The 25,699-nt window shown below is 48.3% G+C and overlaps 1 protein-coding gene across 9 annotated transcripts in view; it reads right to left on the bottom strand.

Annotated features, from left to right (window-relative positions):
- dgki (diacylglycerol kinase, iota) overlaps window positions 1-25,699 on the bottom strand; it is a 153,764-nt gene that overhangs the window by 56,981 nt on the left and 71,084 nt on the right. For 3 of the 9 annotated variants that reach the window (XM_031898545.1, XM_031898540.1, XM_031898544.1), the window contains exons 2-20: window positions 21,789-21,888; window positions 20,341-20,436; window positions 20,125-20,199; window positions 17,771-17,827; window positions 13,412-13,480; window positions 11,611-11,682; window positions 9,202-9,318; window positions 7,835-7,909; window positions 7,187-7,282; window positions 6,988-7,070; window positions 5,849-5,909; window positions 5,404-5,517; window positions 4,912-5,049; window positions 4,551-4,629; window positions 3,082-3,137; window positions 2,842-2,904; window positions 2,635-2,708; window positions 1,783-1,894; window positions 343-542 (exon numbers count right to left, since the gene is read on the bottom strand). In XM_031898545.1, coding sequence (XP_031754405.1) covers window positions 343-542; window positions 1,783-1,894; window positions 2,635-2,708; window positions 2,842-2,904; window positions 3,082-3,137; window positions 4,551-4,629; window positions 4,912-5,049; window positions 5,404-5,517; window positions 5,849-5,909; window positions 6,988-7,070; window positions 7,187-7,282; window positions 7,835-7,909; window positions 9,202-9,318; window positions 11,611-11,682; window positions 13,412-13,480; window positions 17,771-17,827; window positions 20,125-20,199; window positions 20,341-20,436; window positions 21,789-21,888 — 1,737 coding nt within the window. Of the gene's footprint in view, window positions 1-342; window positions 543-1,782; window positions 1,895-2,634; window positions 2,709-2,841; window positions 2,905-3,081; window positions 3,138-4,550; window positions 4,630-4,911; window positions 5,050-5,403; window positions 5,518-5,848; window positions 5,910-6,987; window positions 7,071-7,186; window positions 7,283-7,834; window positions 7,910-9,201; window positions 9,319-11,610; window positions 11,683-13,411; window positions 13,511-17,770; window positions 17,828-20,124; window positions 20,200-20,340; window positions 20,437-21,788; window positions 21,889-25,699 lie in introns of all 9 variants that reach the window. The other 6 variants (XM_031898546.1, XM_031898542.1, XM_031898538.1 and 3 more) reach the window with 4 other exon arrangements.

Raw genomic sequence — 25,699 nt, 5'->3', positions numbered from 1 at the left:
TCTAGAGTTGGCCAGTAAGGTGGCCAGTAATGTAACTCCCCTCCAACAGCCGGCACAGCTATGATGATGGTTCTAGATGGGGCAATTGGACCCAGGAGCATCTGAGAGTTTTATTTAAAAATTAAACGAGCTCTGGTAGGCCAGCCAGGCCATATATAAACTCCATGAGTGCCCAGCAGTGGCCAGAGTCCAATGAAAGTACATGATAATGATGGGAGAGAAGACCATGTCAATACAATGAGGGGTTACACGGAAACAAGGGTCATTGCATGCCTTTTCCATTCCTTAATTTCTATGATCTTCTATCGGCCCAAGGGCCGGGGCTCCGGAGTTGTGACTTACTCATTAAGTAAGGGCATGGAAGTCCTCCGCTTGCTCTTCTGCACCATGTTGGCCTGGTTCCTCAGGGATATGCGGATGAGGGAAGGTGCAAGCCGACATGGTTCTCCATCGACCTGCATAGGGATGGCTTTGTATGTCAACAATGTCACCTCCCTGCACTGGTGCAGCCTCTCTCCGTGGCCTCCAACCTGCAGGGCGGCCTGAAAGGGAGTGAGGGAGGGTAAATTTAACAAATAAGCACTCACCCCAAATCCCCCCTAACTGGCCTTCAGGCTGGGCCCCCTTAGCCCATAACAAGGTTACAGATATATAGAAACATTGGGGTAACAGTCACCCCGCTATAGTTCCAGGGGTACCCAGGGCACAAATAAGCACTCACCCCAAATCCCCCCCTAACTGGCCTTCAGGCTGGGCCCCCTTAGCCCATAACAAGGTTACAGATATATAGAAACATTGGGGTAACAGTCACCCCGCTATAGTTCCAGGGGTACCCAGGGCACAAATAAGCACTCACCCCAAATCCCCCCCTAACTGGCCTTCAGGCTGGGCCCCCTTAGCCCATAACAAGGTTACAGATATATAGAAACATTGGGGTAACAGTCACCCCGCTATAGTTCCAGGGGTACCCAGGGCACAAATAAGCACTCACCCCAAATCCCCCCCTAACTGGCCTTCAGGCTGGGCCCCCTTAGCCCATAACAAGGTTACAGATATATAGAAACATTGGGGTAACCGTCACCCTGCTATAGTTCCAGGGGTACCCAGGGCACAAATAAGCACTCACCCCAAATCCCCCCCTAACTGGCCTTCAGGCTGGGCCCCCTTAGCCCATAACAAGGTTACAGATATATAGAAACATTGGGGTAACAATCACCCCGCTATAGTTCCAGGGGTACCCAGGGCACAAATAAGCACTCACCCCAAATCCCCCCCTAACTGGCCTTCAGGCTGGGCCCCCTTAGCCCATAACAAGGTTACAGATATATAGAAACATTGGGGTAACCGTCACCCTGCTATAGTTCCAGGGGTACCCAGGGCACAAATAAGCACTCACCCCAAATCCCCCCCTAACTGGCCTTCAGGCTGGGCCCCCTTAGCCCATAACAAGGTTACAGATATATAGAAACATTGGGGTAACAATCACCCCGCTATAGTTCCAGGGGTACCCAGGGCACAAATAAGCACTCACCCCAAATCCCCCCCTAACTGGCCTTCAGGCTGGGCCCCCTTAGCCCATAACAAGGTTACAGATATATAGAAACATTGGGGTAACAATCACCCCGCTATAGTTCCAGGGGTACCCAGGGCACAAATAAGCACTCACCCCAAATCCCCCCCTAACTGGCCTTCAGGCTGGGCCCCCTTAGCCCATAACAAGGTTACAGATATATAGAAACATTGGGGTAACAGTATAAGGGTAATAATTGGGGTGCTACTCACCAGAGAAGCCATAGTAAAGCCGATGACCTCTATATAACCATCATCGTGCCGCTGGGGCTCAAAGTCTCTGTGGTCACTGGGATTACCCCAGGGCATTGTGCCAGCACAGTACCTACAATTATAATGATGAGTGTTTATAGGCAGTACAGGTATGGGATCCCTTATCCGGAAACCCGTTATCCAGAAAGCTCCGAATTATGGAAAGCCTGTCTCCCATAGACTCCTATTGGGTTTATTTCATGGTTAAATGATTCCCTTTTCTCTGTAATAATAAAACAGTACCTGTACTTGATCCCAACTAAGATATAATTACCCCTTATTGGGGCAGAACAGCCCTATTGGGTTTATTTAATGGTTAAATGATTCCCTTTTCTCTGTAATAATAAAACAGTACCTGTACTTGATCCCAACTAAGATATAATTACCCCTTATTGGGGCAGAACAGCCCTATTGGGTTTATTTAATGGTTAAATGATTCCCTTTTCTCTGTAATAATAAAACAGTACCTGTACTTGATCCCAACTAAGATATAATTACCCCTTATTGGGGGCAGAACAGCCCTATTGGGTTTATTTCATGGTTAAATGATTCCCTTTTCTCTGTAATAATAAAACAGTACCTGTACTTGATCCCAACTAAGATATAATTACCCCTTATTGGGGCAGAACAGTCCTATTGGGTTTATTTAATGGTTAAATGATTCCCTTTTCTCTGTAATAATAATGGAGATCGAAATTACAGAAGATCCCTTATCTGGAATTCCCTTGGTCCTGAGCATTCTGGATAACGGGTCCTATACCTGTACAGGGCCAACAGGGGTAAGTAGAGGTAAGTGGGCCCTACGGTACCTACCTGGGGATATTTAAGAAGACAATACACTGGAATTTCAGTTCTTGTATTTTGGGGGTGAGGTCGGTGCCGTCGCACTGCAAGAGAGAAGGGGAGCAGTAATATGGGGGTATCGGGGGCATGTTTCTGCTTGTCCCTATCCCGGTACCTATTTATTTGCCCCCAGTCATGTGATTCTACCTCAGCCACGCCCCCCAGTTCAATACTTACCACAACCTTCACGTGCTTTGATAAGTCCCGGGAGCTTCTTTGCAAGAAATCAGAGAAAGCAGCCTATAGAATGGGCAGAAAGGGAAAATGGTTACAAAGTGCCTCCTGATTGGTGCAGTATTTGTATCTCTGTGTGTGTGTGTGCATTTGATTGGTTGCTTTTTGTTTAATTTTATCAATGTGTTATTCAGTCCCTTCATTCTCTCTACCAACGGAATCGACCAATCATTGCTTACTTACCCCTGCATAGAACATCTTATTACGAAATCGACTGTTGAATTTCTCGGGATTTGCTTCTGAAAGGAGAATAAAGATGGAGAATAAGGAGGATCTGTGCCACTGTGACAGAATGCTCTGTTATACAGATAGCTAGAATCTCAGCCATAAAGCAGGGCAGGACTGCTGCTTACAATGGGGGGGGGGGGTCAGATAGGATCTGTGCCACTGTGACAGAATGCTCTGTTATACAGATAGCTAGAATCTCAGCCATAAAGCAGGGCAGGACTGCTGCTTACAATGGGGGGGGGGGTCAGATAGGATCTGTGCCACTGTGACAGAATGCTCTGTTATACAGATAGCTAGAATCTCAGCCATAAAGCAGGGCAGGACTGCTGCTTACAATGGGGGGGGGGGGTCAGATAGGATCTGTGCCACTGTGACAGAATGCTCTGTTATACAGATAGCTAGAATCTCAGCCATAAAGCAGGGCAGGACTGCTGCTTACAATGGGGGGATCAGATAGGATCTGTGCCACTGTGACAGAATGCTCTGTTATACAGATAGCTAGAATCTCAGCCATAAAGCAGGGCAGGACTGCTGCTTACAATGGGGGGATCAGATAGGATCTGTGCCACTGTGACAGAATGCTCTGTTATACAGATAGCTAGAATCTCAGCCATAAAGCAGGGCAGGACTGCTGCTTACAATGGGGGGATCAGATAGGATCTGTGCCACTGTGACAGAATGCTCTGTTATACAGATAGCTAGAATCTCAGCCATAAAGCAGGGCAGGACTGCTGCTTACAATGGGGGGATCAGATAGGATCTCAGCCAATCCCCTGACCAATCCCATTGGCAGATGGTGAGCAGGAAGTGGGTCTCATTGGCCCAGCAGTGTAACAGAAGCTTATCGCTACCCCTGGGGCATTTTCATGGCCCTCCTTTTGCCCTTTATACAGTAACCAATAGCCCATGGTTAAGTTCCCAGTGGGTAGGGCTCAGCCCACAAGAAGAAATCACAGACACTAAACACGGATATATTATAGTCTGATGTTTCACTGAGCAACAAGGGGTTAAAAGAAAATTCATTACTTATAAAGGGAAGATTCCATCAAGAGTTCTAATTGGATTGAACGTTCAGAATTGATTACTAGCTCCGCCCCTTTCAATTAAAACTCCCCTCTATAAAGAGAATAATGAGAAATTGATCGCTGGCAACGAGGGCGAACGTCTGGGCTACCTATTGCCATCAGCGGGGTTGGGAGCTTTTTAGGGAAGGTCCAACTTAGTTCCAGCCAATCAGAGGGCAGGTTCTACTCTGTGATTGGCTGAATTTCAAGCAGGAGTGGAAGCTTCCTATCAGGGCTTCACATCTTACTAAGGGGGTGTATTTGTGTCCACTTTGTTTTTTGGGGGGGGTTTCCCCCCCTTTTAACCAATTAATGCCCAGCGGTACCCACGGCGGTTTCTCAAGGGGTTCCCCAACGTACCTCGTGATTCGTGGAATTCCAGAGTGACGTGCGCGTCGAACCCCAGGCTGAAGTAGTTATTGAATACGTTCAGTGGAAGCTACAAAAGCAATAATCAATTATCAATTATCAATAACATTTACACATATAACTTTAAAAACCAGTGAAAATGGCAGAATGAATGTGTATTGGGTTTACTTCCCCTTTACTTCATCATTTTCAATAATACTCAGTGTAAAAATGTATAGTTTTTGGGTTTTTTTTCAATTTTGGGGGTTTTAGGCCACGTTGGACGCTGGATTTCTAGGGGGGCACAGTGCACCTTGCTCGGAGCAGGGAATGACCCCCCCAAGATGCCCAGACAGAGCGTCTGACCTCTGACCTTATGTGTCCCATCATCCAGTTCCTCGTGGAGTAAGTCGGGGTTCCGCTCCACGTGCAGGTTCCAGCGATCCAATTGGACGTTGGTGCCGTCTTCTACGTGGCACAGGATCTTCGACACGGGTTCGTCGGTGTAACCCTGCCCCCGGCAGAACAGAAGAAAGAGCATGGCGTGAATGTTTTTATGAGATTATTGGACCTTTTTATGAGATTATTGGGTTAATTAACCCTACATTTGCAATGTGGGGGTCTGCTTTTTAGATTATTGGGTTGATTAACCCTAAATTTGCAATGTGGGGGTCACTACGTTCTATTTTACATTCATAGCATGTAGTGACATCTAGTGGCCAGCAGGAGTACTGCCACTGCAGGTGAATATATAGAGGAATAAATGAGGTATAAAACCGCTACCATTTTAGCAGTGGCAACCAGTAAATGTAGTGGCTACTCCCTGCATCTCCTAATAGGGCAATTAATCAGACCAAGTACTTACCCCTCCCCAGTTAAGGGTGCGAGCAAGGTCATTCCCGGTGCCGAGGGGCAAAACTGCTACAGGAGGCTGAGGGTTCAGCTGAAGCTCATCTAACACAGAAAGGATCCAGCCCACCTGGAACAGAACAGGCAGATCATTTTGGGGGGGCCCCTTAGCATTTAAAGACATTAAAGCGGGAACTCGTGAACCAACGTTGCTTGAAATGCATTAGTAGCACACAGTAGATGTTACTGGGCCCACCCCAGCAAAGTTTGGGGCCCCTAAAGTTGACTAGTAGAGTACTCGTTACTTTTGGAGAAGCTCCTCGGTCTTTCTGTTCAGGGAAACTGCCATAATGATTGTTACTAACAGCTGCAATTTCCGTGCCTACCACTAGGTGGGGTTATCACTGCCAAACAAACCATTCAGGAATGTAACAGAAATAGAGAGGGAAAGTCACACTTACCGTCCCGTCACCGCCGCAGGCAAGGATACGAAGATTTGGCACTTTTCTGTACATCTCCAGCCTGAGGAACAGAGGAGAAGATGGATGTGATGGCTAATGAATGATCATTTGTTGGTCTAAGTTAGAACCAATGAGGATCTCTCCCCTTCAGCTCTCTCTTTGACCCTACCCAAGGATCTCATCTCTAATTGTCTGCAGAGACCACCTTACCCCTTCAGCTCTCTCTTTGACCCTACCCAAGGATCTCATCTCCAATTGTCTGCAGAGACCGCCTTACCCCTTCAGCTCTCTCTTTGACCATACCCAAGGATCTCATCTTTATTTGTCTGCAGAGACCACCTAACCACTTCAGCTCTCTCTTTGACCCTACCCAAGGATCTCATCTCTCATTGTCTGCAGAGACCACCTAACCCCTTCAGCTCTCTCTTTGACCCTACCCAAGGATCTCCTCTCTATTTGTCTGTAGAGACCACCTAACCCCTCCAACTCTCTCTTTGACCCTACCCAAGGATCTCATCTCTCATTGTCTGCAGAGACCACCTAACCCCTTCAGCTCTCTCTTTGACCCTACCCAAGGATCTCATCTCTTATTGTCTGCAGAGACCACCTAACCCCTTCAGCTCTCTCTTTGACCCTACCCAAGGATCTCATCTCTATTTGTCTGTAGAGACCACCTAACCCCTCCAACTCTCTCTTTGACCCTACCCAAGGATCTCATCTCTATTTGTCTGCAGAGACCACCTATCCCCTTCAACTCTCTCTTTGACCCTACCCAAGGATCTCATCTGTCATTATCTGTAGATACCACCTTACCCCTTCAGCTCTCTCTTTGACCCTACCCAAGGATCTCATCTTTAATTGTCTGCAGAGACCGCCTTACCCCTTCAGCTCTCTCTTTGACCCTACCCAAGGATCTCATCTCTAATTGTCTGCAGAGACCGCCTTACCCCTTCAGCTCTCTCTTTGACCCTACCCAAGGATCTCATCTCTAATTGTCTGCAGAGACCGCCTTACCCCTTCAGCTCTCTCTTTGACTCTACCCAAGGATCTCATCTCTCATTATCTGCAGAGACCGCCTTACCCCTTCAGCTCTCTCTTTGACCCTATAACAAGAACATGGACTATTTGTCCTCACTTACGCTCCCCGCGGTCCTTCCTGGGAGAGGTCAAAGACCTGCCGAGGATTCAAGTACCACATAAACATCTGGAGAACTTTCGTACCCTGAAACAAGCAGGACACAAGAAAAGATGCATTGCCTTCAGTTCACCACCACTGGCTTGATCCAATGACAAAGAGCGACAGGACAGTAGGGGATTCTGTAGATCAATCTGACTCACCTGGTTCCCTCCACTTTTTGGGTTCACGAAGACCAGCAATGGTTTCATGAGTGGGGAAGAGATTGGTTTTATTATAAAGGCCCTGCCTTTAATATCCTGTGGGATGAAGGAAGAGCTATTGGTCAGCAAGAACCTAGACTCAACAAGATCATGATGATGGGCAGTCATAAAAAGGCAACATACAGTAACAAGGTGGTGTAAACAACATAATACCCTCAAGGAGATCAGCAAAGAACATAATGGCTGGAACTCCAAAAGCTGCAACAGGAGACTATGTGGAGATGGGACTATAATGGGGCAGAAATGGAGACTAGTTTAAAGCCAGCATTGATGCATAGAGTAGTGGGGTCTTCTAGAGCCCACCAGAGAACCATCAGGGGATCGGCCTTGCAACTAGACATCTACAATAGATATCAAATGGACCTATGGTGGAAATAAGAAAGAGCTGATAGGAGTTGTCCTTGGCTGAGGTCCACCATGAGATCTTCTGGTACAAATTCCAAAAATATCTAGTAGTAGATGTGTTCATACTAAATCTCACTCTATTTAACCTTCTAGTTGGGCACTGGCCCATCCATCTTATGTCTCCAACTCCATAATGTACCTGACCCCCAAACCCCAGGCCAATCACCAAGCTGAGCTCCTCACCTCCAAACCTTTTTTGCTGGCTCTCCTTTTGAATGAAGTCCTCTTCTTCCTTCTTGTGGAATTTTTTGTATTAACCTGCAAAATCCAAAGGGAGTCTTATATAAACCCCCAACAGAATTTACCCCACAATGAACCTTTCAGTATAACAATACATTTTAGTTTAACAGAACTGCATTGAAAATTTGAAGTTCGATAAAGTCCATTGAGCTCTCCATCTTGATCTTCTAGAGCAGAGCTGTCCAACTATTTCCATACAGTGGGCCAACATTGTCAATATTACTTGCCTGACCTGAGAGGTCACTGTAGCTCCTGAGCAACCATGCTCAATCTCTTGGAGGTCTACATACAGCCTACAGGTCTACAATTAGACAGCCCTGTTCTAGAGCAACACCACCAGCTTTCCTTAGACCATAGGGATGGTCTTCAATGGGTTTTTCTTTAGGGGACATACACACAGCACTCGCAAGGCATTTCTTTTCAACAAGGTTGTGGAGCAACCCACCCCATGCTCTCACTGATGGTTCCTCCGGACAAGCACATAGCAAGATGCACACAAGCCACTTAGTTGTACAATGACATGCAGGTCCCTGGGTCATACCATGTCTCTAACAAGGGAACAGTGCCCCGGTATATTGTAACTTACCCAGGACCCTCAAGGACAGATGAGGCAAGAGTTGACTACCCACACTACCCACAAGGTTCCTCACTGCCCACAAGACAGCCTGCTCCTCTATGGTGTTATCTCAGATATCAGGTTGTCATGGGTACTAAAGCATCTCCTCAACATCAAGATGGAACAGTTATGACTAGTGAGTTCCATCACCAGTGTTCTCATTAGCTACTGGTTGGATAGTCCCATGCAGGTTCAAATATTCCAGTTGGCTATGGGTTGTCCAAGCCCTGGACATGTTCTAATGCTCTAATTGGCTACAGGTTGGTCTAATCCTGGTTCTAATGTTCTGACTGATCTAGCCAAATTCAATGCCCTTGGTATTATAGCTTGCCCCTAGCCCTGCCATATGAATAGATGAAAAAACTCAATCTAAAGTCATGACTTATGATCAAATATAGATATCACATTGGTTTTCTCCTTGTTATATCCCCCAGCTCTCTAGCAAAGACCAGTATCTGGCTATAGTATCTTCTACAAAGGGTCCAAATGAGGTGTGAAGGCAAGTAAGGGATTACCACCAACTGAACAACAAGAAGGGCAACACCAAGAGGATAGTTAAGGGGAGTTAGTCCCAAGGGACACATGCGGTGACACTGATGCCATACATACGGCCGCTGTCCTGGGCAATGTCAAGGCTTGGTGGGCCATGAAGAGAAGACCAGACCCTCACAGACAAAGAGGAGCATGCAGTTACCTGAGGTTTCTTCACCTTAATGATCCAGCTTGGAGGGACTATGACTGCTGCATGGGCCCCCAATGAGCAGGGCTCCTCTATGTGATGGAGCAGGAAGCAAGTGACCTTGTTGTGGAACTGAAAAACACAAATGTGTGCATCAGGCGCGAACCCTGAGTTCCATGGGGTCATGGGGGACGAGTATGAGGAAATATCTAAGGACCTTTGGTCAGTTACAAGCAACAATTTAGGATGATATGGGGGAATAATATGGGTAATCCTTGGGCATGGTCATAGCGAATGGACCAAAAGGTCCGGAACTGCAGACTGTAGAAAGGAGGAGGGCCTTCAGGAGAATGGGCAGGGTTTGTTTGGGTGTAACAGGTCTGGTCAGGTCTGGACCCAACACCCAGGGGGCTCAGACATATAGTAGAATAGTAACATAGTAACATAGTAAGTAAGGTTGAAAAAAGACATATGTCCATCAAGTCCAACCATAATGCCTATATATAACCTGCCTAACTGCTAGTTGAAGGCGAAAAACCCCCTTCTTAAAGCTATATAATGTAATAAATACTTGAAACCCCCCCCCCCCCCGGTGGTGTGGGACCTTCCAACTAAGAAGCATGGGACTCGGATGGAGGGCCTGCAAATCATCCAATATAATGGAGGTGGAGAGAGGGTATATAAAGTATAGAGAGGGATTAAAGGGGAAGCAAAAGCCATTGAAACAGAAAATGAGTTCAGCTGAAGGGTTTGCTTTATGGCAAATGCTCAAGATATAAATATATTGGCTGGGTTACACTTACAGCACTGCTGCCCGGTGCAAGTCTTAGCTTGAAAGTAAACTCATTTCTAAGGCTGTGGGTAAGTGCATAGCTTTTATCTTCCCCTCATTATTCCCTCTCCGGAGTCAACAAGGTTCCAATCAATAAAACATTAACATTATTTATTATTAGAAATAAGTAACAATGTCCTGAGCAGAGTTATTTCTGTCTCTTTAATCTGTCATCTGGGGCGGAGCCAAGTCCCCTAATGTCAAACAGACAGTGAGGAATGAATGGGTATTGGGGAGTTGTATCAGGAGTCAGAACCAGCAGTGCAGGGAAGGGAAAGGGACAGACACAGTGACAGTTACACATAACTATAAACCCAGTGAGAATGAGGAATGAATGGATATTGGGGAGTTGTATCAGGAGTCAGAACCAGCAGTGCAGGGAAGGGAAAGGGACAGACACAGTGACAGTTACACATAACTATAAACCCAGTGAGAATGAGGAATGAATGGATATTGGGGAGTTGTATCAGGAGTCAGAACCAGCAGTGCAGGGAAGGGAAAGGGACAGACACAGTGACAGTTACACATAACTATAAACCCAGTGAGAATGAGGAATGAATGGGTATTGGGGAGGTGTATCAGGAGTCAGAACCAGCAGTGCAGGGAAGGGAAAGGGACAGACACAGTGACAGTTACACATAACTATAAACCCAGTGAGAATGAGGAATGAATGGATATTGGGGAGTTGTATCAGGAGTCAGAACCAGCAGTGCAGGGAAGGGAAAGGGACAGACACAGTGACAGTTACACATAACTATAAACCCAGTGAGAATGAGGGATGAATGGGTATTGGGGAGTTGTATCAGGAGTCAGAACCAGCAGTGCAGGGAAGGGAAAGGGACAGACACAGTGACAGTTACACATAACTATAAACCCAGTGAGAATGAGGAATGAATGGGTATTGGGGAGGTGTATCAGGAGTCAGAACCAGCAGTGCAGGGAAGGGAAAGGGACAGACACAGTGACAGTTACACATAACTATAAACCCAGTGAGAATGAGGAATGAGTGGATATTGGGAGACTGCTTACAACGCGTGAGCGCTGGATAAAACTCCCCCAGCTAACAGTCTAATGAGAGCGCCCAGGCTGTGGGTCGGTAAGTAACTGCTCACTAACGCACACACTGACACTATCATTACCCTGCGCACTAATTCCCAGTTGCGGCGCATTTCTCCCCGGGAGCCCAGTCTGTCAAACAGTCAGAACCGGTGGCATTTCCAGGCTCAGATTGTCTCCTTAACCCTTTCATCACCAGCAAGACTGCAGCCATTGAAAATCAATGGGGGGAAAAAAAGTCCTTTTTTTTAACCCCTTCACTGCCATTGCACTGTCAATACCCAACCCCAGACCAAGAAATCAAGAGCAGATCTAAGAGATAACATTGTATCCAGTATAAAGATGTATCCATGTCTAGTAACCCATAGCAACCAAGCAGTAACTACTCACTGAATGGTTGTTATGGATAATTAGACTAAAAGCCCACTTTCTTATATGAATTTGGGGGTGGGTTATGTAAGAAGAGAGGCTACACAATGCGTAACGGAGGGGGTGTCATCAAGTTCATTAGTAATTAATTAACAAATGCTCCTTACCGCCTGTTTGCACCAGGAACAGCTAATTGCCACAATCTCCTTGCTATGGAATGAAAACTTCTGCTGGAACCCCTGGGCGGCACAAACACACAAAAATAACCGTTACTTGGGGAAAAAAATCTATTGCTGGAACAATCTCCATAGCAGAGGCCACGGAGGCTGCCACGTGTATGTGCTGAGCCTACTGTACTACTGCAATGTTAGTCATTACGGCTCCTATAATGTATATAGTACAGCACAATACTGCAGCATTGTTGAACAAATAATTGAACTTGTTGGATTTCTTAGTATCGCCTGTACATGTTTCCATTTTTAGCTTGGACTCATGGTTTCTACCGTCATTTTCCTAATAATTATTGGGTTGGGGCTGGGGTTGGGTTGGTGCTGGGGTTGGGGTTGGGTTGGAGCTGGGGTTGGGGTTGGGTTGGAGCTGGGGTTGGGGCTGGGGTTGGGGTTGGGTTGGAGCTAGGGTTGGGTTGGAGCTGGGGTTGGTTTGGAGCTGGGGTTGGGTTGGGGTTGGGTTGAAGCTGGGGTTGGAGCTGGGGTTGGGGTGGGGTTAGAGCTGGGGTTTGGTTGGAGCTGGGATTGGGGTTGAAGCTGGGGTTGGGTTGGAGCTTGGGTTGGAGTTGGGGTTGGAGTTAGGGTTGGGGCTGGGTTTGGGGTTGGAGCTGGGGTTGGAGTTAGAGTTGGGTGGAGTTGGGGTTGGAGCTGGGGTTGGGTTGGAGTTGGGTTGGGGTTGGGGCTGGGGTTGGGGTTAGGGTTGGTTGGAGTTGGAGTTGGGGTTGGTTTGGGTTGGAGCTGGGGTTGGGTTGGAGCTGGGGTTGGGGTTGGAGCTGGGGTTGGGGTGGGGTTAGAGATGGGGTTGGGTTGGGGTTAGGTTGGAGCTGGGATTGGGGTTGAAGCTGGGGTTGGGTTGGAGCTTGGGTTGGAGTTGGGGTTGCAGTTAGGGTTGGGGCTGGGTTTGGGGTTGGGGTTGGGTGGAGTTGGAGTTGGGGTTGGGTTGGAGCTGGGGTTGGGTTGGAGTTGGGGTAGGGTTGGAGTTGGGTTGGGGCTGGGGTTGGGGTTAGGGTTGGGTGGAGTTGGGGTTGGTTTGAGTTGGAGCTGGGGTTGGGTTGGAGTTGGGTTGGAGTTGGGGTTGGGGCTGGGGTTGGGTTAGGGTTGGGTGGAGTTGGTTTGGAGCTGGGGTTGGGGATGGGTTGGAGCTGGGGTTGGGTTGTGGTTGGAGCTGGGGTTGGGTTGGGGTTGGAGCTGTGGTTGGGTTGGGGTTGGAGCTGGGGTTGGAGCTAGGGTTGGAGCTGGGGTTGGGGTTGGAGCTGGGGTTGGGGTTGGAGCTGGGGTTGGGTTGGGGTTGGAGCTAGGGTTGGGGTTGGGATTGGGTTGGGATTGGAGGTTGGGTTGGAGCTGGGGTTGGAGTTAGGGTTGGTTTGGAGCTGGGGTTGGGTTGGAGCTGGGGTTGGGTTGGGGTTGGATTGGAGTTTGGGTTGGAGCTGGGGTTGGGGTTGGAGCTGGGGTTGGTTTGGGTTGGAGCTGGGGTTGGTTTGGGTTGGAGCTGGGGTTGGTTTGGGTTGGAGCTGGGGTTGGGTTGGGGTTGGATTGGAGTTGGGGTTGGAGCTGGGGTTGGTTTGGGTTGGAGCTGGGGTTGGGTTGGGGTTGGATTGGAGTTGGGGTTGGAGCTGGGGTTGGTTTGGGTTGGAGCTGGGGTTGGAGCTGGGGTTGGGGTTGGATTGGAGTTGGGGTTGGAGCTGGGGTTGGGTTTTGGGGTTGGAGGTTCTTTTTTTAACACGTATATAGCCCCCCTTACCTTCCCACACTGCTTGCATTTGCCCTCCTGCCTCCGCCGATGGACCCAGTGGTGTCTGACCAGATTCTGCTGGTTAGAACAACAAGAAAAATGTCTGACCTAAGGAAAAACCATCAGAGCTCGGGTCAGGCGCAAAGTCCACCGTGTCCCTGTCTAGCAACACACATCAGGGGTGTGAGAGGGGCTCCATCACCCCCTCCATGGCTTGGACAATACGGGGAGGGGGGCAGGGGAGGAACATCTCACAAGTGAGTTCCGGAACTTTGCAAGTATTGGGGAACCGTGACAGCTCTGGGAACTCACAGTACAAATGGCTCGTCCTACATAACAAGGGAGGGATTAAGGGAGCGCTGAGAATGGGCCGCTCGGTGCTGGAGGAAGATCCCTGCGAGTCATTAATTAGCCTTGTGCCGAGCCCGACTGTCAGCAGCTAAATACACTGGGGCCGGCCCAGCCCAGGGCTCTCTGAGAGTGAGGGCGGCGCTAAGGAGCCACAGGTTGGCCAAGTGACTTACAGTGTGACTTTCGCTATCATGATCATGGCCTGTTGTCTCCATCTTTCCCTACTGTCTCCATCTTGTCCTACTGTCTCCATCTTGCCCTACTGTCTCCATCTTGCCCTACTGTCTCCATCTTGCCCTACTGTCTCCATCTTGCCCTACTGTCTCCATCTTGTCCTACTGTCTCCATCTTGCCCTACTGTCTCCATCTTGCCTACTGTCCTCCATCTTGCCCTACTCGTCTCCATCTTGCCACTACTGTCCCCCCCATCTTGTCCTAACTGTCTGCCATCTGCCTACTGGTCTCCACTTGTCCACTCTCCATCTTGCCTTACTTGTCTCATCTTGCACCTACTGTCTCCATCTTGCCCTACATGTCTCCATCTTGCCCTACTGTCCCCATCTTGTCCTACTGTCTCCATCTTGTCCTACTGTCTCCATCTTGCCCTACTGTCTCCATCTTGCCCTACTGTCTCCATCTTGCCCTACTGTCTCCATCTTGCCCCTACTGTCTCCATCTGCCCTACTGTCTCTGCCCTACTGTCTCCATCTTGCCCTACTGTCCCCATCTTGCCCTACTGTCCCCATCTTGCCTACTGCCTCCATCTTGCCTACTGTCTCCATCCTGCCCTACTGTCCCCATCTTGTCCTACTATCTCCATCTTGCATTACTGTCTCCATCTTGCCTAACTGCCTCCATCTTGCCTACTGTCTCCATCTTGTCCCTCTGTCTCCATCTTGCCCTACTGTCTCCATCTTATCCTACTGTCTCCATCCTACTGTCTCTATCTTGCCCTACTGTCCCATCTTGCCCTACTGTCTCCATCTTGTCCTACTGTCTCCATCTTGCCCCTACTGTCTCCATCTTGCCTACTGTCCCCATCTTGCCCTACTGTCTCCATCTTGTCCTACTGTCTCCATCTTGCCCTACTGTCTCTATCTTGCCTACTGTCCCCATCTTGCCCTACTGTCTCTATCTTGCCCTACTGTCTCCATCTTGCCCTACTGTCTCCATCTTGCCCTACTGTCCCCATCTTGCCCTACTGTCTCCATCTTGCCCTACTGTCCCCATCTTGCCCTACTGCCTCCATCTTGCCCTACTGTCTCCATCCTGCCCTACTGTCCCCATCTTGTCCTACTATCTCCATCTTGCATTACTGTCTCCATCTTGCCCTACTGCCTCCATCTTGCCCTACTGTCTCCATCTTGTCCCTCTGTCTCCATCTTGCCCTACTGTCTCCATCTTATCCTACTGTCTCCATCTTGCCCTACTGTCTCTATCTTGCCCTACTGTCCCCATCTTGCCCTACTGTCTCCATCTTGTCCTACTGTCTCCATCTTGCCCTACTGTCTCTATCTTGCCCTACTGTCTCCATCTTGCCCTACTGTCCCCATCTTGCCCTACTGTCTCCATCTTGCCCTACTGTCCCCATCTTGCCCTACTGTCTCCATCTTGCCCTACTGTCCCCCATCTTGCCCTACTGTCCCCATCTTGCCCTACTGTCTCCATCTTGCCCTACTGAGTCCATCTTGCCCTACTGTCTCCATTTTGGCCTACTGTCCCATCTTGCCCTACTGTCTCCATCTTGCCCTACTGTCTCCATCTTGTCCCTACTGTCTCCATCTTGCCCCTACTGTCTCCATCTTGTCCTACTGTCTCCATCTTGCCCTACTGTCTCCATCTTGCCCTATTGTCTCCATCTTGCCCTACTGTCTCCATCTTGCCCTACTGTCTCCATCTTGTCCTACTGTCTCCATCTTGCCCTACTGTCTCCATCTTGCCCTACTGTCTCCATCTTGCCCTACTGTCTCCATCTTGCCCTACTGTCCCCATCTTGCCTACTTCTCCATCTGTCCTACTGTCTCCATCTTGTCCTACTGTCTCCATCTGCCTACTGTCTCCATCTTGCCCTACTGTCTCCATCTTGCCCTACTGTCTCCATCTTGCCCTACTGTCCATCTTGCCTACTGTCCCATCTTGTCCTTACTGTCTCCATCTTGTCCTACTGTCTCCATCTTGCCCTACTGTCTCCATCTTGCCCTACTGTCTCCATCTTGCCCTAACTGTCTCCATCTTGCCCTACTGTCCCCATCTTGCCCTACTGTCCCCATCTTGCCCTACTGTCCCCATCTTGCCCTACTGCCTCCATCTTGCCCTACTGTCTCCATCCTGCCCTACTGTCCCCATCTTGTCCTACTATCTCCATCTTGCATTACTGTCTCCATCTTGCCCTACTGCCTCCATCTTGCCCTACTGTCTCCATCTTGTCCCTCTGTCTCCATCTTGCCCTACTGTCTCCATCTTATCCTACTGTCTCCATCTTGCCCTACTGTCTCTATCTTGCCCTACTGTCCCCATCTTGCCCTACTGTCTCCATTTTGTCCTACTGTCTCCATCTTGCCCTACTGTCTCTATCTTGCCCTACTGTCTCCATCTTGCCCTACTGTCCCCATCTTGCCCTACTGTCTCCATCTTGTCCTACTGTCTCCATCTTGCCCTACTGTCTCTATCTTGCCCTACTGTCCCCATCTTGCCCTACTGTCTCTATCTTGCCCTACTGTCTCCATCTTGCCCTACTGTCTCCATCTTGCCCTACTGTCTCCATCTTGCCCCTACTGTCCCCATCTTGCCCTACTGTCTCCATCTTGCCCTACTGTCCCCATCTTGCCCTACTGCCTCCATCTTGCCCTACTGTCTCCATCCTGCCCTACTGTCCCCATCTTGTCCTACTATCTCCATCTTGCATTACTGTCTCCATCTTGCCCTACTGCCTCCATCTTGCCCTACTGTCTCCATCTTGTCCCTCTGTCTCCATCTTGCCCTACTGTCTCCATCTTATCCTACTGTCTCCATCTTGCCCTACTGTCTCTATCTTGCCCTACTGTCCCCATCTTGCCCTACTGTCTCCATCTTGTCCTACTGTCTCCATCTTGCCCTACTGTCTCTATCTTGCCCTACTGTCTCCATCTTGCCCTACTGTCCCCATCTTGCCCTACTGTCTCCATCTTGCCCTACTGTCCCCATCTTGCCCTACTGTCTCCATCTTGCCCTACTGTCCCCATCTTGCCCTACTGTCCCCATCTTGCCCTACTGTCTCCATCTTGCCCTACTGACTCCATCTTGCCCTACTGTCTCCATTTTGCCCTACTGTCCCCATCTTGCCCTACTGTCTCCATCTTGCCCTACTGTCCCCATCTTGCCCTACTGTCTCCATCTTGCCCTACTGTCCCCATCTTGCCCTACTGTCCCCATCTTGCCCTACTGTCTCCATCTTGCCCTACTGACTCCATCTTGCCCTACTGTCTCCATTTTGCCCTACTGTCCCCATCTTGCCCTACTGTCTCCATCTTGCCCTACTGTCTCCATCTTGTCCCTCTGTCTCCATCTTGCCCTACTGTCTCCAACTTTCCTTTGTCTGTTCACTATATTTCCCTGCTATTACCATTGCAATGATATAAGTACTTTTGCCCCCACTCTGCCCACCCACAAAAGCTGTTCTGCCCCGGGCGGCCGTTCCTATCAGCTAAATCCACCTACTCAGGAAACCTTCTGAGAATGAGCGAGTGAAACACTGCAAATACTTTATGTGACTATTAACAGATGAGCCCCAAATAATTACTGCCCCCCCCCCCCCCCCCAGCTTGTTCTGCTGCTGTGAAAGGTCAGACATTTAATTACTGAGCAAATGAACCCGAGGGGCAGTTGCACCAGTTGCGCCCCCTCTGGAGGGAGCAGGGAGTTACCGCTACGGGATTCCCCCCTATCATTGTGGGACTTTGTTCGAGCTGCTCAGATTCCTCCTTGACACAGTTTGTAGTGAAACCCGGAGCTCTCACACCCCCACACGCGCTCACTTACCTCCCTCGGGGTCCGAGAGGTTCCATCGCGGAAAGTGGGTTTGCATCTAAAATTAATCTGGAGTTTTCAAAGAGAAAAGTAGAATTAGGGCACCTACGTATATAAGCCCCACGCCATATTACTTGGGGGCCTGGAGAAGGGGTTTTTGCTGGTGGGGGGGTCCAGCCCCCTAATGTTATGTCACTGGCTTATAGTACAGAGGACTCACAGTATAGGGGACTCACAGTATAGGGGACTCACAGTATAGGGGACTCACAGTATAGGGGACTCACAGTATAGGGACTCACAGTATAGGGGACTCACAGTATAGGGGACTCACAGTATAGGGGGCTCACAGTATAGGGGACTCACAGTATAGGGGACTCACAGTATAGGGGACTCACAGTATAGGGGACGCAATGTATAGGGGACTCACAGTATAGGGGACGCAATGTATAGGGGACTCACAGTATAGGGGACTCACAGTATAGGGGACTCACAGTATAGGGGACGCAATGTATAGGGGACTCACAGTATAGGGGACTCACAGTATAGGGGACTCACAGTATAGGGGACGCAATGTATAGGGGACTCACAGTATAGGGGACTCACAGTATAGGGACTCACAGTATAGGGGACTCACAGTATAGGGGACTCACAGTATAGGGGACGCAATGTATAGGGGACTCACAGTATAGGGGACGCAATGTATAGGGGACTCACAGTATAGGGGACGCAATGTATAGGGGACTCACAGTATAGGGGACAAGCAATGTATAGGGGACTCACAGTAGGGGACTCACAGTATAGGGGACTCAATGTATAGGGGGCTCACAGTATAGGGGACTCACAGTATAGGGGACTCACAGTATAGGGGACTCACAGTATAGGGGACTCACAGTATAGGGGACGCAATGTATAGGGGACTCACAGTATAGGGGACTCACAGTATAGGGGACGCAATGTATAGGGGACTCACAGTATAGGGGACTCACAGTATAGGGGACGCAATGTATAGGGGACTCACAGTATAGGGGACTCACAGTATAGGGGACTCAATGTATAGGGGACTCACAGTATAGGGGACTCACAGTATAGGGGACTCACAGTATAGGGACTCACAGTATAGGGGACTCAATGTATAGGGGACTCAATGTATAGGGGACTCACAGTATAGGGGACTCACAGTATAGGGACTCACAGTATAGGGGACTCAATGTATAGGAGCTCTCAGTACAGTATAGGGGACTCACAGTATAGGGGACTCACAGTATAGGGGACTCACAGTATAGGGGACTCAATGTATAGGAGCTCTCAGTACAGTATAGGGGACTCACAGTATAGGGGGCTCACAGTATAGGGGACTCACAGTATAGGGGACTCACAGTATAGGGGACTCAATGTATAGAGGACTCAATGTATAGGGGACTAAATGTATAGGGGCTCTCAGTACAGTATAGGGATCTCACAGTATAGGGGACTCAGAGTATAGGGGACTCAATGTATAGAGGACTCAATGTATAGGGGACTAAATGTATAGGGGCTCTCAGTACAGTATAGGGGACTCACAGTATGGGGACTCACAGTATGGGGGACTCAATGTATAGGGGCTCTCAGTACAGTATAAGGGACTCACAGTATAGGGGACTCAATGTATATGAGCTCTCAGTACAGTATAGGGGACTCACAGTATAGGGGACTCAATGTATAGGGGACTCAATGTATAGGGGACTTAATGAATATTGCACTCAACCTATAGGAGTTCTCAGGTCTCAGGGGACTACAGTATTGGGGGCTAAATGTATAAGGGACTTATAGAATAGGGACTCGTAACATAGGGGCTATAATACAGATGCTGTCAGTACAGGGACTCATTTAGGGTGTTTAAAATGGAGCACAAATAGGGTCCGACCCAGTCCGACCCAGTCCGAACCTTGGCACAAAGTATAGAAACACAACATACGGGGATACGGGGGTCTCAGGAACATTCTGTGTGTGTAAATTGTTACTAAGAGTTGCATTGGCTGAATGTTACTACTACAGGAAAGCTCAGTGGGGCCCATTCAGATATGGCAAATTGCTGGTCATTTAAACCTTAATTAAAATAAGATACATGTCCCCATTAATCACAGTAAGTGCTTTACACAGCGGCGTCGGTTTATTGGTTCTGTTCTGATTACGCCCCTCCCCAATAAACCGTCGCCTTTTGACCCCCATCAAGCTAATTGCCAATGGATGGAGCCGGGGCAGCATTGTAATTAGGAACTGACAGTCACATGACTAACGATGATGGATAAACTGCACAGCCATTGGCTTCCACTGGTTCCAGCAAAGATAACCATTCCCTCCGCGGCCAGTAGATGGCGATCTCTTACCTTGTCGAGCTGCTCCATGCAGGCCGTATGGACCACTATTTTGCAAGCTGCACATTTCCTGCGAATTGCCGACTTCTGCATAGAATTATAGTGGGGGGGGGGTGTTATTTTTCTGCCATTTTATATCAAACTACCAGCATGGTTGCTAGCGTCACTGGTCCTAGCAACTAGAAACTGCCTCCAGGGCGGCACTTTGGGGTGAAACAGATCACTTACAGCGAATTTGACTTGGCAGTTCTCCTCCCCCAGGTAACACAGGTCTCCAGATACATTTGTCTCCTGCCAGAGGTGCTCCCCATTAATGGCATTCTCCTGAATCCAAAGAGAAAGAGTTAACCAAGCTCTATCCAGCTTAAAGCTTGCTTTAGCCCCACCCATTGCTTGAGTGACAGGCTCACTGCCCCCCCCCCCCTGTAAGCTTCCATCAGAGTGTTCTAGTCCAACCCACTGCTTGAGTTTTTGACTGCCTGCCCCTCCCCTGTAAGCTTCCATCAGAGTGTTCTAGTCCCACCCACTGCTTGAGTTACAGACTTCCTGCCCCTCCCCTGTAATCTTCCATCAGAGTGTTCTAGTCCAGCCCACTCATGAGTTACAGACTTCCTGCCCCTCCCCCTGTAAGCATCCATCAGAGTGTTCTAGTCCCACCCACTGCTTGAGTTACAGACTTCCTGCCCCTCCCCTGTAAGCTTCCATCAGAGTGTTCTAGTCCAGCCCACTCATGAGTTACAGACTTCCTGCCCCTCCCCCTGTAAGCATCCATCAGAGTGTTCTAGTCCCACCCACTGCTTGAGTTACAGACTTCCTGCCCCTCCCCTGTAAGCTTCCATCAGAGTGTTCTAGTCCAGCCCACTCATGAGTTACAGACTTCCTGCCCCTCCCCCTGTAAGCATCCATCAGAGTGTTCAAGTCCCACCCACTGCTTTAGTTACAGACTTCCTGCCCCTCCCCTGTAAGCTTCCATCAGAGTGTTCTAGTCCCACCTACTGCTTGAGTTACAGGCTTCCTGCCCCTCCCCTGTAGGCTTCCATCGGAGTGTTCTAGCCCCACCCACTGCTTGAGTTACAGACGCCATGCCCCTCCCCTGTAAGCTTCCATCAGAGTGTTCTAGTCCCACCCACTGTTGGGTTTTTTACTTCCTGCCCCTCCCCTGTAGGCTTCCATCAGAATGTTCTAGCCCCACCCACTGCTTTTGTTACAGACTCCCTGCCCCTCCCTGTAGGCTTCCATCAGAGTATTCTAGTCCCACCCACTGCTGGAGTTACAGACTTCCTGTCCCTCCCATGTAAGCTTCCATCAGAGTGTTCTAGTCCCACCCACTGCTGGAGTTACAGACTTCCTGTCCCTCCCATGTAAGCTTCCATCAGAGTATTCTAGTCCCACCCACTGCTGGAGTTACAGACTTCCTGTCCCTCCCATGTAAGCTTCCATCAGAGTATTCTAGTCCCACCCACTGCTGGAGTTACAGACTTTCTGTCCCTCCCATGTAAGCTTCCATCAGAGTGTTCTAGTCCCACCCACTGCTGGAGTTACAGACTTCCTGTCCCTCTCCTGTAAGCTGCCATCAGAGTGTTCTAGCCCCACCCACTGCTTGAGTCTTTGACATTCCCCCCTTTCCAAAAAGTGACTATATCCCCTTAAGTGATATTATAAAAAGGAAACCATACAGTCCAGTCCAGGGTCATCCTCAGTTCTTTGGCCGGCCCATTGGAGACAGGGCAGTGCGCAGGAGCCAGATGCTGGAGCCCCGATCGAGAAATCGCTTTCCTACAGGGAATGATAAAAAAAGCAACAATCAGACTCTATAAATTTATAATAAACCAGATCCATATATATCCTGTAAAAATTCTATCCCCTTCTATAAAATATAATGTCACCTTGAAGTTGCTTGACCTGTACAAAAGCACTTGGCCTTGTGCCTTTATATGGTCCCAGAACCCCTCAGTGACTGCTAATATCCTTATCATTTACAGTAGGGGGTACATTATCCCTTATAATACATGAGTGATACTCAGAGTTCCCTGTATAACTCAGCCTGCAGCCTTGTGCCTTTATATGGGCACAGAACCCCTCAGTGACTGCTAATATCCTTATCATTTACAGTAGGGGGTACATTATCCCTTATAATACATGAGTGATACTCAGAGTTCCCTGTATAACTCAGCCTGCAGCCTTGTGCCTTTATATGGTCCCAGAACCCCTCAGTGACTGCTAATATCCTTATCATTTACAGTAGGGGGTACATTATCCCTTATAATACATGAGTGATACTCAGAGTTCCCTGTATAACTCAGCCTGCAGCCTTGTGCCTTTATATGGGGGGCACAGAACCCCTCAGTGACTGCTAATATCCTTATCATTTACAGTAGGGGGTACATTATCCCTTATAATACATGAGTGATACTCAGAGTTTCCTGTATAACTCAGCCTGCAGCCTTGTGCCTTTATATGGGGGGCACAGAACCCCTCAGTGACTGCTAATATCCTTATCATTTACAGTAGGGGGTACATTATCCCTTATAATACATGAGTGATACTCAGAGTTCCCTGTATAACTCAGCCTGCAGCCTTGTGCCTTTATATGGGGGGCACAGAACCCCTCAGTGACTGCTAATATCCTTATCATTTACAGTAGGGGGTACATTATCCCTTATAATACATGAGTGATACTCAGAGTTCCCTGTATAACTCAGCCTGCAGCCTTGTGCCTTTATATGGGGGTCACAGAACCCCTCAGTGACTGCTAATATCCTTTTAATATACAGATGGGGAAAGGGCCATCTTAGTCTGATTCGTTTATAAAGACAGGGAGAAACAAAGAGAGATGGAAGGCTGGCAGCAAAGACAAGGGAAAAGTGTTGGAAGGGTTACTGCCTGCCCTGCTCTCATTTCCCTACAGAAATAGGGGTTGGTAGCACTAGGTAGGTACCTAATATATAGGGGCAGAGACAGGGGAAAGTGTTGGAAGGGTTACTGCCTGCCCTGCTCTCATTTCCCTACAGAAATAGGGGTTGGTAGCACTAGGTAGGTACCTAATATATAGGGGCAGAGACAGGGGAAAGTGTTGGAAGGGTTACTGCCTGCCCTGCTCTCATTTCCCTACAGAAATAGGGGTTGGTAGCACTAGGTAGGTACCTAATATATAGGGGCAGAGACAGGGGAAAGTGTTGGAAGGGTTACTGCCTGCCCTGCTCTCATTTCCCTACAGAAATAGGGGTTGGTAGCACTAGGTAGGTACCTAATATATAGGGGCAGAGACAGGGGAAAGTGTTGGGAGGGTTACTGCCTGCCCTGCTCTCAGTTCCCTACAGAAATAGGGGTTGGTAGCACTAGGTAGGTACCTAATATATAGGGGCAGGAGAGGGTTATACTGACAGCAATAAGACACATAGGGATTGGTACATCAGGATGAAGACAGTGCAGACAATAATATTATTATGACAAACTGGCAATATCCACTGGGGAGACACAGGCAGAAAATAATAAGATTATTGTTAGTGCTTAATTGCTTTAATGATCTATTTTTTTTTTACCAGAAAATCAATAAGATCCCAAAGAGCCTCCAGTTACACACATAACAGCCTCTAGTGTCTGGGAATAATAATTTAAGGGGAACTCAACCCAAATACTCATTGTTTTTTCTGCCTAATAAGAGAAAATCTCATTCTAAGCACAATATCCATTCATCCCTCATTCTCACTGGGTTTATAGTTATGTGTAACTGTCACTGTGTCTGTCCCTTTCCCTTCCCTGCACTGCTGGTTCTGACTCCTGATACAACTCCCCAATATCCATTCATCCCTCATTCTCACTGGGTTTATAGTTATGTGTAACTGTCACTGTGTCTGTCCCTTTCCCTTCCCTGCACTGCTGGTTCTGACTCCTGATACAACTCCCCAATATCCATTCATCCCTCATTCTCACTGGGTTTATAGTTATGTGTAACTGTCACTGTGTCTGTCCCTTTCCCTTCCCTGCACTGCTGGTTCTGACTCCTGATACAACTCCCCAATATCCATTCATTCCTCATTCTCACTGGGTTTATAGTTATGTGTAACTGTCACTGTGTCTGTCCCTTTCCCTTCCCTGCACTGCTGGTTCTGACTCCTGATACAACTCCCCAATATCCATTCATCCCTCATTCTCACTGGGTTTATAGTTATGTGTAACTGTCACTGTGTCTGTCCCTTTCCCTTCCCTGCACTGCTGGTTCTGACTCCTGATACAACTCCCCAATATCCATTCATTCCTCATTCTCACTGGGTTTATAGTTATGTGTAACTGTCACTGTGTCTGTCCCTTTCCCTTCCCTGCACTGCTGGTTCTGACTCCTGATACAACTCCCCAATATCCATTCATCCCTCATTCTCACTGGGTTTATAGTTATGTGTAACTGTCACTGTGTCTGTCCCTTTCCCTTCCCTGCACTGCTGGTTCTGACTCCTGATACAACTCCCCAATATCCATTCATTCCTCATTCTCACTGGGTTTATAGTTATGTGTAACTGTCACTGCGTCTGTCCCTTTCCCTTCCCTGCACTGCTGGTTCTGACTCCTGATACAACTCCCCAATATCCATTCATCCCTCATTCTCACTGGGTTTATAGTTATGTGTAACTGTCACTGTGTCTGTCCCTTTACCTTCCCTGCACTGCTGGTTCTGACTCCTGATACAACTCCCCAATATCCATTCATTCCTCATTCCCACTGGGTTTATAGTTATGTGTAACTGTCACTGTGTCTGTCCCTTTCCCTTCCCTGCACTGCTGGTTCTGACTCCTGATACAACTCCCCAATATCCATTCATTCCTCATTCTCACTGGGTTTATAGTTATGTGTAACTGTCACTGTGTCTGTCCCTTTCCCTTCCCTGCACTGCTGGTTCTGACTCCTGATACAACTCCCCAATATCCATTCATTCCTCATTCTCACTGGGTTTATAGTTATGTGTAACTGTCACTGTGTCTGTCCCTTTCCCTTCCCTGCACTGCTGGTTCTGACTCCTGATACAATAGGAATAGAAAGCTGATAACACATGATATGCCCATTTATGGAGAGAAAACAGGACGATTTTGGAAGCAGTGATTACAGTGCATCTCTATTTGAGGGCTGGATACATGAAAAACTCCACTTTTTGATGCTCGGGAGGAGGTGGGGTATCTGCTGCTTTATAAATCCTGTCTCCCACCAGAGCAAACCTAATTTCAGCAATGACTCATTGGGGCTGATATCAGCTCAGCTGTTGTGTTTCTGCTTCATGTTTATGGCTTCATTTCTACTGTCACAGGCTTATTGTATTGAAATATGTGCCCAGAACATTCCTTCTATGTATATTTGTATTTATACATATGGGTAGGGGGTGCCATAGTGTTTCCCTTAGACAGTACAGTATGGGGGTACAGCTTATTGTGTGCCCAGAACATTCCTTCTATGTATATTTGTATTTATACATATGGGTAGGGGGTGCCATAGTGTTTCCCTTAGACAGTACAGTATGGGGGTACAGCTTATTGTGTGCCCAGAACATTCCTTCTCTGTATATTTGTATTTATACATATGGGTAGGGGTGCCATAGTGT

This window comes from Xenopus tropicalis, chromosome 3 (genome assembly GCF_000004195.4).
Source record: "Xenopus tropicalis strain Nigerian chromosome 3, UCB_Xtro_10.0, whole genome shotgun sequence".
NCBI lineage: Eukaryota > Metazoa > Chordata > Amphibia > Anura > Pipidae > Xenopus > Xenopus tropicalis.
Note: the sequence above shows the minus strand (reverse complement) of the source record. Positions and strands in the feature narration are given on the sequence as shown.